Genomic DNA, 13,963 nt, shown 5'->3' with positions numbered 1-13,963 from the left:
GGGGTGCTGTCTCAGGGCTAACACGGCACCCTCAGCAGAGTGTAGGGTCCTCGCCAGCCATGGAGGAGCCCCTGCACACTTGCTCTGGCTGTGCCAAGGCTCCCCCGTGATTGCTGCTGGCTGTGTGATCTCAGGGAATTTGCCTCACTTCTCTGGGCCCCCTGGCCTCGCTGCAAAATGAGCACAGTGCCAGGGTCGCTGTGAGTCCTGAGCGAGGCGGTGTGCTCAGTGCCTGGGCCGCATGCCTGAGTTGTGCTGTCCCTCTGATCTCTGTCAGCCCCAGACGAGAGCAGCCCTTTGCTCATCCCTGAAGAGATGCGGGAGCCCCCTGACTTGAGTCCTGACGGTGGCAAGGACATCCTGGTTGCCAGCACCTTTGCTCTGTGTTCCACTCTGAGTCCCAAGCAGAGACATCTCTGGGCATGTCAGCCCCCAGCTTGTCTCTGCAGTGCCCCATCCCCAACAGAAATCCCTGCGCCTGCAGTTCGCTGATGGCCGTCACCACTGCCTCCAGGGTGCACACCGTCCACACCCAGCTCCCAGCGTGTGCATAGTCCTGCAGAGAGGCCGGGGAAGGGGGCAGATCCCGACCCGACGCTCCCGAGTGTGAGATCCAGGAATCTCGCTGACTCCTGGCCCTACCCCCTGCCTCCATGTCAGAGGTCATTTCAGGTAGACAACCATTAGGCACAGGCCATCGGGGCAGCCTCAGGACCTCCTGGTCACACTCCGAACTGGGCAGCAGACAGACGGCATCTGTACCTGCCTTGCTCCGTGGTGCTCAGAAGGAACAGCCGGGGTTCACTGAGGGCTCAGCTGAGACTGCCCAGCCCCAGCTTCTCTAGGAAGATCGAGTCCCTGGGCTTCTGCTAGTGACGCACGTGGAGAAGAGAACACAGCCCGGGAAGGACAGGAGCACAGCCCGGCTCTGCCTGCGCCGAGCGCGTCACACACACATCTGCTTCACAGCCACGCCCCTCCTGTCCTCCCAGCCCTGCGGTGCAGTGCCATCCTGGCTGGCATCTCCAAAGTGTATCCTGCAGAACACGCATCCTGCAAAACACCGTCAAAGAAGGGCTGGTATATAATAAAAGATGCTGTGAAGAGTTAGGAAACCTCCTGCGCTGGCCCTAAGGGAGTCACGCTGAAGATCTACATTCTAAAGGCTCTGAGATGTCTTGTGGTGAAATAAAACTTTTTCACCTTTATAACAGGAGTTCCCAGGCTTATTGAACTGCCTTCCATCTGAATTTACAATCTAGACCCTGATGGTTTATCTGATTGTCACAGTTTCGTGTCTAATGCCTTTAAAATATGTCTCCTGTCAGGCCATTTCTTCTTTGTTGCTGGAATTAGGGCCTTTTCCTTTGTAAAGAATAACTCTGTCTTAACATCTGATTCCAGATTTGTTCACGTAAAAACAATGATTTACACTTCTTCAGATGCTATCCTAATTTCTAGTTGAAGTATCATTCATTTGGATGTGAAAGTTGGACTGTAAAGAAAGCTGAGCGCTGAAGAACTGATGCTTTTGAACTGTGGTGTTGGAGAAGACTCTTGAGAGTCCCTTGGACTGCAAGGAGATCCAACCAGTCCATTCTAAAGGGGATCAGTCCTGGGTGTTCTTTGGAGGGAATGATGCTAAAGCTGAAACTCCAGTATTTGGCCACCTCATATGAAGAGTTGACTCACTGGAAAAGACTCTGATGCTGGGACGGATTGGGGGCAGGAGGAGAAGGGGACGACAGAGGATGAGATGGCTGGATGGCATCACCGACTCAATGGACATGAGTTCGGTGAACTCCGGGAGTTGGTGATGGACAGGGAGGCCTGGCGTGCTGCGATTCATGGGGTCGCAAAGAGTCGGACACGAGTGAGCTACTGAACTGAACTGAACTGATCATTGATTTACAGTATTGTGTTAGCTTCCAGTGTATAGCGTAGTGATTCAGTATTTTTGCAGGGTTTTCTCCATTACAGGTTACTACAAGATAGCGGATATCATCTTTATGCTGCACAGTACATGCTTGTCGCTTGTCTATTTTATACACAGTGGTTTGGATCTGTTGATCCTATGCCCCTGGTTCGTCCCTCCCTGCTTCCCTCTCCCCTTTGGTAATCACGAGCTTGTTCTCTGCACTTGTGAGTCTGGTCCTGTTTTGCTTATATATCCATTTGTGTTATTTTTTAGGATCCACACATAAGTGGTATCATCAGGACTTGTCTCTCTCTGTCTGGTTTATTTCACTGGGCATAATGTTCCCCAGGTCCGTCCATGTTGCTGCAGATGGCAGGACTTCACTCATGTTATGGCTGAGTGACGTTTCCTTGTGTGTATGCACCACAGCTTCTTAATCCAGTCATCTGTTGACGGGCACGTGGCCTGCCTCTGTGTCTTGGGTGTTGTAAGTAGTGCTGCTGTGCACGTTGATGTTCATGTATCTTTCACATTGATGTTTTCACTTTTTCCATCTGTGTATATCCAGCAGTAGAGTTACAGGATCGTATGGTAGCTTTAGTTTTTAAGGACCCTCCATACTGTTCTCTGTAGTGGCTGCACCAGTTTACATTCCCACCAGCAGTGCTCCCTTCTCTCCACATCCTGGCCATCACTTGTTAATTGCAGACTTCCTGATGTGATTTCAAATTGTAGAAGATTGCATGACTCATGTAACAGAGTCATGAATGTTGTAGCACTCACGTTCTCTCTCTCATTTTTTTTTTTTATCAGAACCATTTAGGAGTGAGTTGTAATTATTTCAATATAAAATTTCTAAAAACGTGGACTTCTCTTAGGCAACCACAGGCTCGTTATAAACATTAGGAAATTAACACAAATGCGATTCTGTCCCCAGCCATGCCACTTTCCCAGATTTTACCAGGGGTCCGCCTTGCATCCTTTGCTGCCCAGGAGAAGAACTTGTTGGCCCCAGCACCGCCCTGGGCGGCAGATGCCTTGTGCTCCTTTGTGTCTCGACACTCGCAGGAGCCTTGAGGGCAGAAGTACCAGGTGGGGGCTCATCTGCTCACTCCCAGGAGGTGATGCTGAGTCATCTGCAGTGCATTCTGTCGGAGGTGCTGGGGTGGGTTGTCTCATTCCTGTCGTTGGTCACTTGAATACCTAAAGATGGTGTCCACCAGGTTTCTCTGTCGGAAGGTTACTGTTGGTCCCTTTGTCGTAAACATTAGTGGGTAGATCTTTGAGACCATGGAGACAGTTATTCTCATCAAACTTTGATGCTGGTTTCAGCATCCCATGAATATCTGCTTAATCAATGGTGATATCTGGTCATTGCCAGATGGTGGTTTTCTAATCCATCTTCTTTCTCTGTTTGTGTAGCTGGCCTTCTGCTCTTAGGAAGAGCTTTTTTTCCTCCTCTGTTATTATTTGTTCATTTATTTATCACACCAGTGTGGACTCAGGATTCTTGTTCTGTGCTATAGGTGGTGATCAGTCACCGGTGTTATTCACTTAGATGCCCAGGTGTGGCCACACTGCCTCCTCAGTTAGCTTTCTTTGAGTACCTCCTTACTTTCTGACACAAAGTGTACCAGCTTCACCCTAGACCTTTCCTGCCTCAGCACTAGAGGCAGCCATGTCCCCAAGGAGCCATGTCCCCTGGTTCCTTCTGATGGGGCGTGACAGCCAGAGCACAGTCTGGGTGTGGAGGCTGGCCTTTCCCTACAGCTCACGCAGCTCCCAAAGGTTCCTGAAACCTCGCCTCCTGAAGCCTGCCTGTTCAGGCACACATGCAGATAGCATGCATACTCAGTCTGGAATTCACGGTCAATTGACTCTTTCCGTCCCCAGGCTTTTTCTCCTCCGTGACAGCCAAAGTAATCCAAAGGCGTTCGTCCTCACACTGTGTCATCATCAGAAGATTAAAAATTTCCAGATCTTACCTGTAAGTACTGACGTTTTCACACTCACGCTTACTCTTTTGTGTTCTGGTTTTGTTCCTCATGCAACTTTTGAACTAACCACACTAGAGAACAGTAAACATCGGACAGTTTCAAGCTCACTAGTGAGATCTTTATAGGAGCTCCCTCTGTGCATAGGGTGTGCCATTTGCATGGACACTCACAGGCTTCGTTAACAGCATCCTCCTCCATGGGGTGGGCTGAGTGCTCACTCACAGGATAACTGATCAACCTCCTCCATGGTGAGTGGTGAATGCATGGATACTCAGGTCAACTGGTCAACCTCACCCTCCTCCATAGGGTGTGCTGAGCGCACGGACACTCACAGGTTGACTGACCAACTTTGCCCTTATGAGCAAGGCGAACTGGGAAGCACTTGGGACCCTTCTCAGAAATAGGGGCGCAGTTGTGCCCTGTAGCCTTAGGTACTTGGCAGTGCCCTCCCAACTTGCCTCCACACAAAAACCTCGCTGCGTGACCGCCTGCCCTGTGTTCTAGCTCACCTCACTGGCTCCGTATGTTGCCCTGGAACCTGCCCAGGGGTGGAGAGCACTAATCCTGACGGTGGGGCCTGAGCTGCGGCCTCTGACGTAGCCGGTCTCATTGTGTCTCTCCAGTGCGAGGATGACGGGCAGACATTCTTCAGCCTTGACGACGGGAACACCAAATTCTCTGACCTGATCCAGCTTGTTGACTTTTACCAGCTGAACAAAGGGGTCCTGCCTTGCAGACTGAAGCACCACTGCATCCGAGTGGCCTTATGACCTCAGATCTAGCCTGGCTGCAGGCCGGTGGGCGCTGACACTGGAGTGAAGAGGCCTGTGCATCCTTCAGAACACACACATCTGTCTGCACCTCGGGGCTCGGAGCAAGACGGTGCATTTGGCGCCAGCTGACCACAATCGACTCATCTGTTGGACTTGACGGTGGTTCGCTGCTGCAGATACAGCAGGGCTGCCCCTCTCTCCCTGGCCTCATCAGGGAGGGCGGGAGAGAGCAGATTCGAGAGTAAACTGGAATGGTGGTCTTGGCTGGGCCATGGAGGAACGCAAGCCAGAGAGAAGTGATTGGAAGTGAACTCTTGCCCTGGAATAATCTTGACAATTAAAACTGATATGTTTACTTTTTTGTATCGATCCCTTTTTTGCACTCCTTGTTTTCAATATTGTATTCAGCTTATGGCAGGAGGGGCTGTGGCTTTTCCGTGTGTACAAGATGTAAAGACACTTGAAAAGGGGCAGCCCCCAGAGGTTGACCGCGTTTGCAGAGGGTGGTGCGTACCCTCTACACATCACTCCCAGACAGCAGGCACCCCAGCCTCCCCACCCCAGTATACTTGAAAGCTTTTTTGAAATAAAAGGTGTTCTTGTGGCAGGCACGTGGTGTGCTCTGTGGCCAGAGAGGCAACCCAGTCTGCCCTCCCTGCTCTGTGCCCATCCCCCACTCGTGCTGCCCACCTGCCGTCCACGTGTTGTTTTGTCTTCCCCGCTGCTGGACACGTGTTTCTTTGGAAAACTTGCTGTCCCACAACACAGGGCTGAGTGGCGGCCCCTCTTTGGCCACAGGCTAGCCTTCCTAGCATACAGCGAGTGCCCATCGCCTGCCTGTAGGGGACGCCAGGCCGCCTGCCCCACCTTCCAGCCTGTTCTAGAACCATCTCTGCCTTATCCCTCTGCAGTGGTGCCAGCCTTCCAAGGCTGCTCTTCCTGCCGTGGGGGCTCCGAGGATCTGAAAGGAGGTGGCATCTGCGTGGCCTGCGTCCATATGTAGCGGGTTTCCATGGTGACAGAGGTGGAAACCTTGGAGAGGGCAGCCCCACAGAGGATGGTCTCGCTTGGTGGCCTCCATCCTGCTGACAGCCCTGTGGCCAGGCCCTGCAAGGCAGCAGGTCGTCCTCCACTGGCCCGGGTCAGGAGGCCCCCACAGTGGGGCTGGCCATGGACAGGCTGGCAATGCAGCGCTGGGTGCTGCTCCAGGAGCTGAGTCCGATTCTGGCCTGAGATGTCCCCACCCTCCGCCTGGCCCCGTGGCCAAGTCTTCAGCATGCAGGCGGCCGTTCCTCTGCCTTTGATCCATGCAGAGCAGAAGGGGCTCCCCGACGGCACGCACACCACTTGCTGAAGGATGACTTCCATCCTCAGGTCACAGCGGCCATGCTTCCCTGCCCCTCTGGACCGCGCTGGCCGCTAGACCCCTGGACTGCCCACTGCAGCACTTCCCAAGGGAGACATGCAGCTTAGGACACAGTGACGCATACCCCCTGTACCTCAGTTCGTGGTATAGACACTGTATTTTAGTTGACAAGACACACTCTACTTATTTCCCATGAAGTGTCTACTTAGACAAATGAAGAATTTTTAGTAAAACATGTTTTTAACCATGAACATTCAATGGCTTTTTGGCTTGTTTGTTTTGGGGTGGGGGTGGTTGTTTTCTAGCCTGTTAATCTTTCCAACTGTTGACAATTAGGTAATTTTCGAGTCATGCCTGGCAGCCTGCTTCCCCTGGAGGGACTGATGCTTTAGTTACACTAAGTAGACATTTTTCTCTTTGCCAGTTGGAGGTAAAGCCTTTAAAAAACAAAAAATCCAGCAAAAAAAAAAAAAAAAGCCACCTCTCCAGTTTCTGTTTTCTGTTTACATAGACCAGTCTCCACCAGTGAGACGAGACTCACTCAATAGACAGCTAGTATCTGCAGTATTGCGTATTTATAAATACACCTTCTATTTAAAAAGAGAACTAAAGCTTGACTCTGACGCACGATTCTGTGTGTACCCTCCTGGCCACAGTGAGCTGTCACAGAGCGTGACCTCCCAGGGCCCCTTGTACTGGGGGATCCCCCCGCCAAAGGGCAGCCCCTCGCAGGAGATGGGCGTCCAGCTGGGCCAGCCAGGGGCTGAAGGACATTCGACTTCTATTTTTGTATTTAAATGACATGAATGTAAACGGAACAGCTCAGGGTCGTTTCAGAGCCTGTTGACTTTTTATCTCTTCCTGTGATTTTCTGTTGTGAACAGAAACTCCATGTAGCAACCTGGACTGAATTGAGAAAGAAAACGCCAAATGCTTTGGGGATTAACGCTAAGTAGGAGAGCTTTGTGACCTTATGTGTTAGAGTTTCAGAACGTTTTTCTGTTTGCTAAACCTTGAAGAAATGTGTGCCTCAGTCTAGATGTTTTGTCTTCTCTCTTCTGCACTGAATACCTGAGGGTTTGACCAATCGACGCACCTCTGCGGGGGTGGGGCTGGCTCGCGGGGGCTCTGATGCCGTGGTGTGGTGAGCATGGCATCGCCCGACGTGTCAACGTTTTCAGGGAACGCAGAACAGATTAACCCAAAAGACAAAACCTTTGTCCCACGTGCTTTGCTCCTTTCTGTACATAGCTCCTCGGCTCACGAACCTAACTGTAAACATTCAGGTATTTTTGTACAAATAAGGGACTGATGTTCTGTTTGTCGTTAGAAATAAACATTAATACAGTGTTCTTCATTTTGCCTGTGGTGTCTGTTTCTATATTTTAAAAACGTTCAGCTGATCAAGCACTAAACACCTAGGGAGATGATTTGGGATATTTTAGTGATGTGCTTCTTACCTGGCTAAACAGCAGTTACAAATGAGTGGGTGCAGACTGGTGTGACCCTGCTAGGTGGGCTCCGTGCTGACCACAGAACAGATCCACAGGCCTCTCCTTCCCCCACTTCCTCCGCAAGAACAGAGACCCGTGGAAGCTCCAGAAGGAGGCAGAGCTTCCCTCAGCTGTAGCCAACACCTCAAGAAACTCAAAACTCACATTTGTGCAGTTCAAGTGTGACTGGATTTTGCCGTCACATGAGCAAAATGGCCCATGTGAGAAATGGGCAGAAAGAATAAGAGAATGGATGCCCTGCATCTCTGCTCCCACAGGACCTCACCTGGGGCCCACGGGCAGCGTCACGTAGCTGTCCTTGGGCCTGACTCATCTCCTCCTGTCCCAGCCCCAGCAGAGTGTATTATCATAAGCCAGCTGTGTCCACCCATCGGAGCACACCTGTGGCATTTTGAACTCTCCCATCACTTGTTTTCAGAATCTGCACCCTGGGTTGGAAATCTCATCCCACTAAGGCAGGCTGCCATCGGAGCAAGAGCAATAATTCACAACACTCTCCTCCTCATCAGAGATGGTGGGGGGCTGGGGGGAGGGGGGTGGCGGGTGGCGCGCCTGTTTATGATGGGGCTGGTGTGTGATGTGTGCAGGGTGTATGTGGTGAGGGCGATGGGTGTCCATGGGGCGGGAGAGCAGAACCAAGTGTGCTGTGGGCGGTGGGAGGGGGCAGATGGAGGCGGGGTGAAGAAGGCTGGATGCAGGCAGGGCATGTGCAGAGGAGTGTGTGAGTCTGTGTGGGGAGAGCATGCATGGTGGTGGGGCATACAGTGTACAGAAGGCATGACATGAGCGAGCTCATGTTTCCATGTTCCCGGAGTCCAGGGGGGTGGGGGGAGAAGCACTGGGCCAGGTCCCAAATGCAGACCGTGGTGTTCCTTCCAAAGAAGGTGATGCAAGGGGCCACACAGATAAGCCAATAGCTGATATACTTAAAAGAAGACATGACATTAAACTTGATCTCACTGCCTTGATCATAGTGCTACTGGTTTTTTAAACCCACTTTGAGGGATTCATAAAATTATGAATTTTCTGTGATAAAAACTTCCCCCTGTGAAATGTAAACAGAAAAATATCCTATAATATTGGGTTTTAGAATGGTAATTTCACAGCAACCCTCCTCTTCTTGGAAGTTATACAACAGTAACAGGGACAGAAAACAAGTGAAAAGTCTGTCCTTGGCAGAACTGGGATTGCTCAGCCAGGTGGGTGGAGACCAACCCCAGGCCAGGAGATGCCGGCAGGGACTCCATGGTCGCATATCTCAGCCCGGCCTGCAGAGGGCGCTCGAGGGTGCACGGGCCCCCGGCGGGGCACCACAGGCCCTTTTGGAGAACAGCAGGACAGGCAGGGTTTGATGTGCAGTGATAGGTGTCATTCCCGCTCCCCCATCCCGGGGATGCCATGTGTACTTCAGTCTGTAAATAGATCCAAGTCTTCTTTGATCTCTGAAAGTTTTCTTGAATTACATCTAAATCTGGTTTTGTTACATCCCTGAAGGTCTTGTTATTAAAGACAGCAATATTATGTGTGTTGGGGCTCTCTCACCTGCCTTTCCTAAGATTTACCTTTTCTCAAACTTGCTGACTCCGTTTGGTGTGCACATCCATCTGTCCCATCAGCGTGCATGTCCCGTCTGTCCCCCAGGTCACGCACAGTCTCTGGGCAGGCTGCTTGCTCCCTGAGCCACTGCTAACCTGCACCACGACAAGGATGTTTCCTTTTCCCTCCATTTCTCTTTGTCATGCTGGCTTCTGTTGCATATATGCCTGCAGTGGCTTTAAGCTTTGGTGAACTGATTGCTTTGATTTTTGTTTTGTTTTTATTTTATTTCATAGTATTAGGCTTGGCTGCCAATTTAATCTCCATGTCAATGTGTTTCTACTGAATACTCCTTACTACCATTTTTTTCCCTGCTCTTTTTTTCCTTTTCTCTTGGCATCTTCATGGTTCCTTGAAGAATGTGGGTTCTTCTTGGCCGAGTCATTCATAGGAAGTTTGTGTAGGAAAGAAAGCAAGAATTGTGTCTGATGCTAGCAGGACAAAGTAAATGAATGCGATTTCAATTCAGTTCAGTTCAGTCGCTCAGTCGTGTCCAACTCTTTGCGACCCCATGAACTGTAGCACGCCAGGCCTCCCTGTCCATCACCAACTCCCGGAGTCCACCCAAACTCATGTCCATTGAGTCGGTGATGCCATCCAGCCATCTCATCCTCTGTTGTCCCCTACTCCTCCTGCCCTCAATCTTTCCCAGCATCAAGGTCTTTTCCAAAGAGTCAACTCTTTTCATGAGGTGGCCAAAGTATTGGAGTTTCAGCTTCAACATCAGTCCTTCCAATGAAAACTCAGGACTAATCTCCTTTAGGGTAGACTGGTTTGATCTCCTTGCAGTCCAAGGGACTCTCAAGAGTCTTCTCCAACACCACAATTCAAAAGCATCAGTTCTTCAGTGTGCAACTTTCTTATCAATAAACACAAAGGGTCATGGATGTGAATTCCAAGACCTTGACAATATTAGTCATCAAGATTGATCTTCCAGCCCACTCCTCTCCCTCCCTGGGGTCACACCTGCCTTTTCATTCAGCCTCACACACCTTCCAGACAAATGTCCCCAAATGATTTCATATTATTTTGCAATGCAACAACTTTTCCCCCTTGGTTGTTCTATGGCAAATTATGCAATGTCATTTTTGATAATTATGGAGTTTTGTCATTTGAAATAAAAGTTATGAAAAAGTCTCTTAAAAATAAAAAAGATTCTATTGTAATTTTACATTCTTATACAAACTCGTGCACACACATGAGCATAGATGTCTACACGGGCTATAGCACAGGATTCCTAGGGAAGACCGGGGCCCAGCTGGGGACTCATCTGGAAGGTGTGTGAAGAATGAAGGCAAAGGTGGGTCTGAGCACAAGTGGATGGAGAATGTGCCCTTATGCAGGTGTGTGTTGTCCAATTTGATAGCAGTAGGTACGCATGACCATTATTTAAACTGCAATAAAAAATAAAATGAACACTTCGGTTTCTTGGTTACATCACCCTCATTTCAAATCCTCGATAGCCACGTGTGGCTATCCATAGTGTATGGATGGTGGTGGTGGTGTCCAGCGGCCACCACACTGGACAGTGCGTTGATAGGACGTTGTCATCACAGGAAATCTTGTTGGACACGGCTGGTCTTATGGGAGCCGGAATGAGAGGCTAAATTAGAGACGTGGGGATGGATGGTTGGAAGGCGGGGGCAGTTCCCTTGAGAGTCAGTCTCCCTGTGTCTGGGTGATGTTCTGAATTAACGAAGCCAGGTCCAAGGCTAAGGGCACCTGCACCCGTGGGGCATCTCTGCCTCACCCCGTGGGTAAGACAATACTAACTTCTCGTTTGCCAGAGCAGGGTGACACCATCCGCTGTCTCCAGTTTGTTTGGGTACACTTTGCTTTCCAATTATAATTGAATGGTTTCACATCATAGGCATACACTGTATACAAAGCTCAGTGATGTCCACTTAGCCCCCCACCAACATGACTCCACTGAGAAAAAGCATGCTTCCCAATTTGACATCAGCCTATCCAGTGACCAGATCTCCTGGAGTGAGCCAGAGGTAGAAACTCTACCTTTTGTATTTCCCAAAATAATCACCACTACTGTGAGCATCTCCCCAGACTGAGTGCAGCTTTAATGTCTAAATATAAAGTGCATGTGTTTACACACGACTCTAAATGTAAGCAGGGCTCTATTGCTGTGCATCTGAAAAGACAGCCACATATCTGCAGGGGTAAGAACGAGCCACGTGGGACCTCTCGGAGATGGCTTTGTCCAGCGTGATTACACGGAACACAGGGATCATTCCTGACACTTTGACACTAATTCAAAACCAATCTGGACAAAGTGTTGGAATTTCTGTGGATGAACTAAAGCATCGTGGAGGATTCATCCAGCCAACTAGATTCAAAAATATGCAATGCTGGGTGTATTTCTTATTGGAGGAAGGAGACTAACGTCTTTTTATTTTGTACAAAAAGTGAAATTATGTTGATATTTTGTCGTTGCACCACTTCTATTGTACATAAAATATGATTTCACGGAACTTTCTGGGAGGACTGAGGTAGAGTCTAAGGTCATTCAGAACATCGATGGTTTTCTGCTGCATTGCTGAGTCGACAGCTGAACCTTGCTTTAAGGGTGGGCTGCACAGCTGTACCAAACCTGTGTTTCTGACACTTCCTCTCCAGAATGGACACCTTCAAGATGAGGCAGGGCAAGTGTATTCCTGGTCTTACTCCCAGGGGTCCTGACTCAGAAGGCTGGGTAGGAGACAGACCCATGCCTCTGTGCCAGCTCAGCAAGATTCAGTGCAGCTCCCATGGGGAAGGAGAATTCTAGAAGCTGCCCCAAGAGCCAGGCTTGTGTGTTCCACATCCTCAGGCCTCTCTTAAACCTACAGAATTAAAATCTCTGACTTGGTGATAAAAGCATTTGGCCAGCACAGGGGGGTGGGACCGTCCCCAACTTACAATGAGCGTCAGGATTTTAGGGTCCACGTACTCTCTTTGTTTTCATCCCTTCCAAGCCACCAGAGTTTTCAGCTCCTAAGATAGTGATCTTGGTAGAATGTGATGGGAAAGGCTTAGAATTAAATCCAAAAATCCCTGAAGCTGTCTTGGAGAGCACCCAGTGAGCACACAGCCGGCATAACTGGAGGGCCCCTGGGGACTCAGGCACCTCCAGACTCTCCGCCCACTGACAGGCCCCATGTGGTGGAAGCCATGCAGCCCCCACGGTGCCCCCTCCCCACCCCCTCACACCAGCCCGATTGCCGCTCAGGGATCCTCTGGCACCTTCCCACCACTCTTTTCGCACTGAGTCACTCGCAGAGGCTGGCAACAGCCTGCATGACGTCGTACAGAATCCACGGGGAGTCTGTGGCCAGGTAACTGGGCAAAATCAAGGCCTCCTGAGGCACGGAACCGTCCTCTCTCCTGCCTGCCTGAGCACCCAGCAGGAGCCTCTTCTGGCCTTTACCCCACCTCCTCCTTTGCAATCTGGCCACTAACACTACATCTGCACCCCCTGCCTGAGCACCCAGCAGGAGCCTCTTCTGGCCTTTACCCCACCCCTCCTTTGCAATCTGGCCACTAACACTACATCTGCACCCCAAATGAGGTGAAAAAGCCAATGCGAGAGGGAATTCCCTAGTGGTCCAGTGGTTAGGACGTGGTGCTTTCGCTCCTGGGGCCCAGGGTTCGATTCCTAGTCAGGGAACTCAGATCATGTAAGATCTTGCAAGCCATGGCAGTGCAGCCAAAAGAAAGAAGAATGTGCTGAAGCCCAGTGGAATGTATTAGCCTAACTATAATTAGTTTGAGTAGCTGAGCAGCGTATAGCTCTGTCTGTGCTCAGCCGAGCCAACCAGCCCCCTCCCGGGGCTCCCCCCCTGCCCTCAGGTCCTGCTGAGGCCTGGCCCCTCCCAGGCTGAGTCCTGCTCCCTTCAGAGCTTGAAATAATACAGGAGATAGAAGCCTGAAATTCCCAGAAGAAAACTACAAATTGCTAAGGAACATATGAGCACCACTTTTTGAATGAAATGAACAATAAGTACTGGAATAGCTGTTTGCCATTAAAGGCTGCCTCCTCCAGCTTTTGTAGTTACTCTTGAATCCTCACTTGCAGATTTTACAAACCCCAGCCTCCTTTATTTCTCTAGAGAGAGAAAGAGAGAAAGAGGTGCCAGCTGTCGTCTTTGATCATAACCTATGGTAAGAAACGCTGTCATCTAGTGGCCCAGCGTGCACACACACAGTAATTGAACAGAAATTTCAGGAAGCGCCGTTTCCCTTGTTAGGTGCAAAGCCCCCTCTTTCCCATTCTGTTCTGTTCTATCTGCTTTCCTTTTTTAAAATGCTGGTCATGAAGTCTCCAGACTGGTTTCATGATTCAACAATAGGTCGATCCCAGTGAATCAGAAAGCACTGAATTGGAGAACCATGTTGAAGGGCTGACACACCCAACCTCAGACTTGCTCTGAAACTGCAGTGACCAAGGCCGTGCGGACTTGCTGGAAGCAGAGAGAAGAGGATCGACAGAACAGAACAGAGAGCCTGGAAACACTGGCACAAAGAGAATCAACTCATCTCTGACACAAGACCGAAGGCAGCACAGCAGAGCAGAGACAGTCTTTTCAACAAACGAAGCTAAAACAACTGCCACCCACGAGCAAAAGATAAATCTAGGCACAGACATCACACCGTCACAAAAACTGACTCCACATGGATCACAGACCTGGATGTAGGACGCAAAACCACAAAACTCCCAGACTATGACGTGAGAGACAACCTAGATGAATAGAGGAGTTAGCGATGGCATTTTGGCCACAATACCATAGGCACAGTCCACAGAAGTA

The 13,963-nt window shown here is 50.0% G+C and overlaps 1 protein-coding gene across 3 annotated transcripts in view; it reads left to right on the top strand.

Annotated features, from left to right (window-relative positions):
- The window catches only part of GRB10 (growth factor receptor bound protein 10), a 183,148-nt gene extending 175,737 nt beyond the window's left edge, over positions 1–7,411 (top strand). For all 3 annotated transcript variants that reach the window (XM_027540259.1, XM_027540260.1, XM_027540261.1), the window contains 2 exons: positions 3,812–3,905; positions 4,539–7,411. In XM_027540259.1, the coding sequence (XP_027396060.1) occupies positions 3,812–3,905; positions 4,539–4,685 (241 nt within the window). In that variant the 3' untranslated portion in view covers positions 4,686–7,411. The remainder of the gene's footprint in view (positions 1–3,811; positions 3,906–4,538) is intronic.
- The last annotated feature ends 6,552 nt before the right edge of the window (positions 7,412–13,963 follow it).

The sequence above is a fragment of the Bos indicus x Bos taurus genome, chromosome 4 (genome assembly GCF_003369695.1).
Source record: "Bos indicus x Bos taurus breed Angus x Brahman F1 hybrid chromosome 4, Bos_hybrid_MaternalHap_v2.0, whole genome shotgun sequence".
Lineage (NCBI taxonomy): Eukaryota > Metazoa > Chordata > Mammalia > Artiodactyla > Bovidae > Bos > Bos indicus x Bos taurus.
Note: the sequence above shows the minus strand (reverse complement) of the source record. Positions and strands in the feature narration are given on the sequence as shown.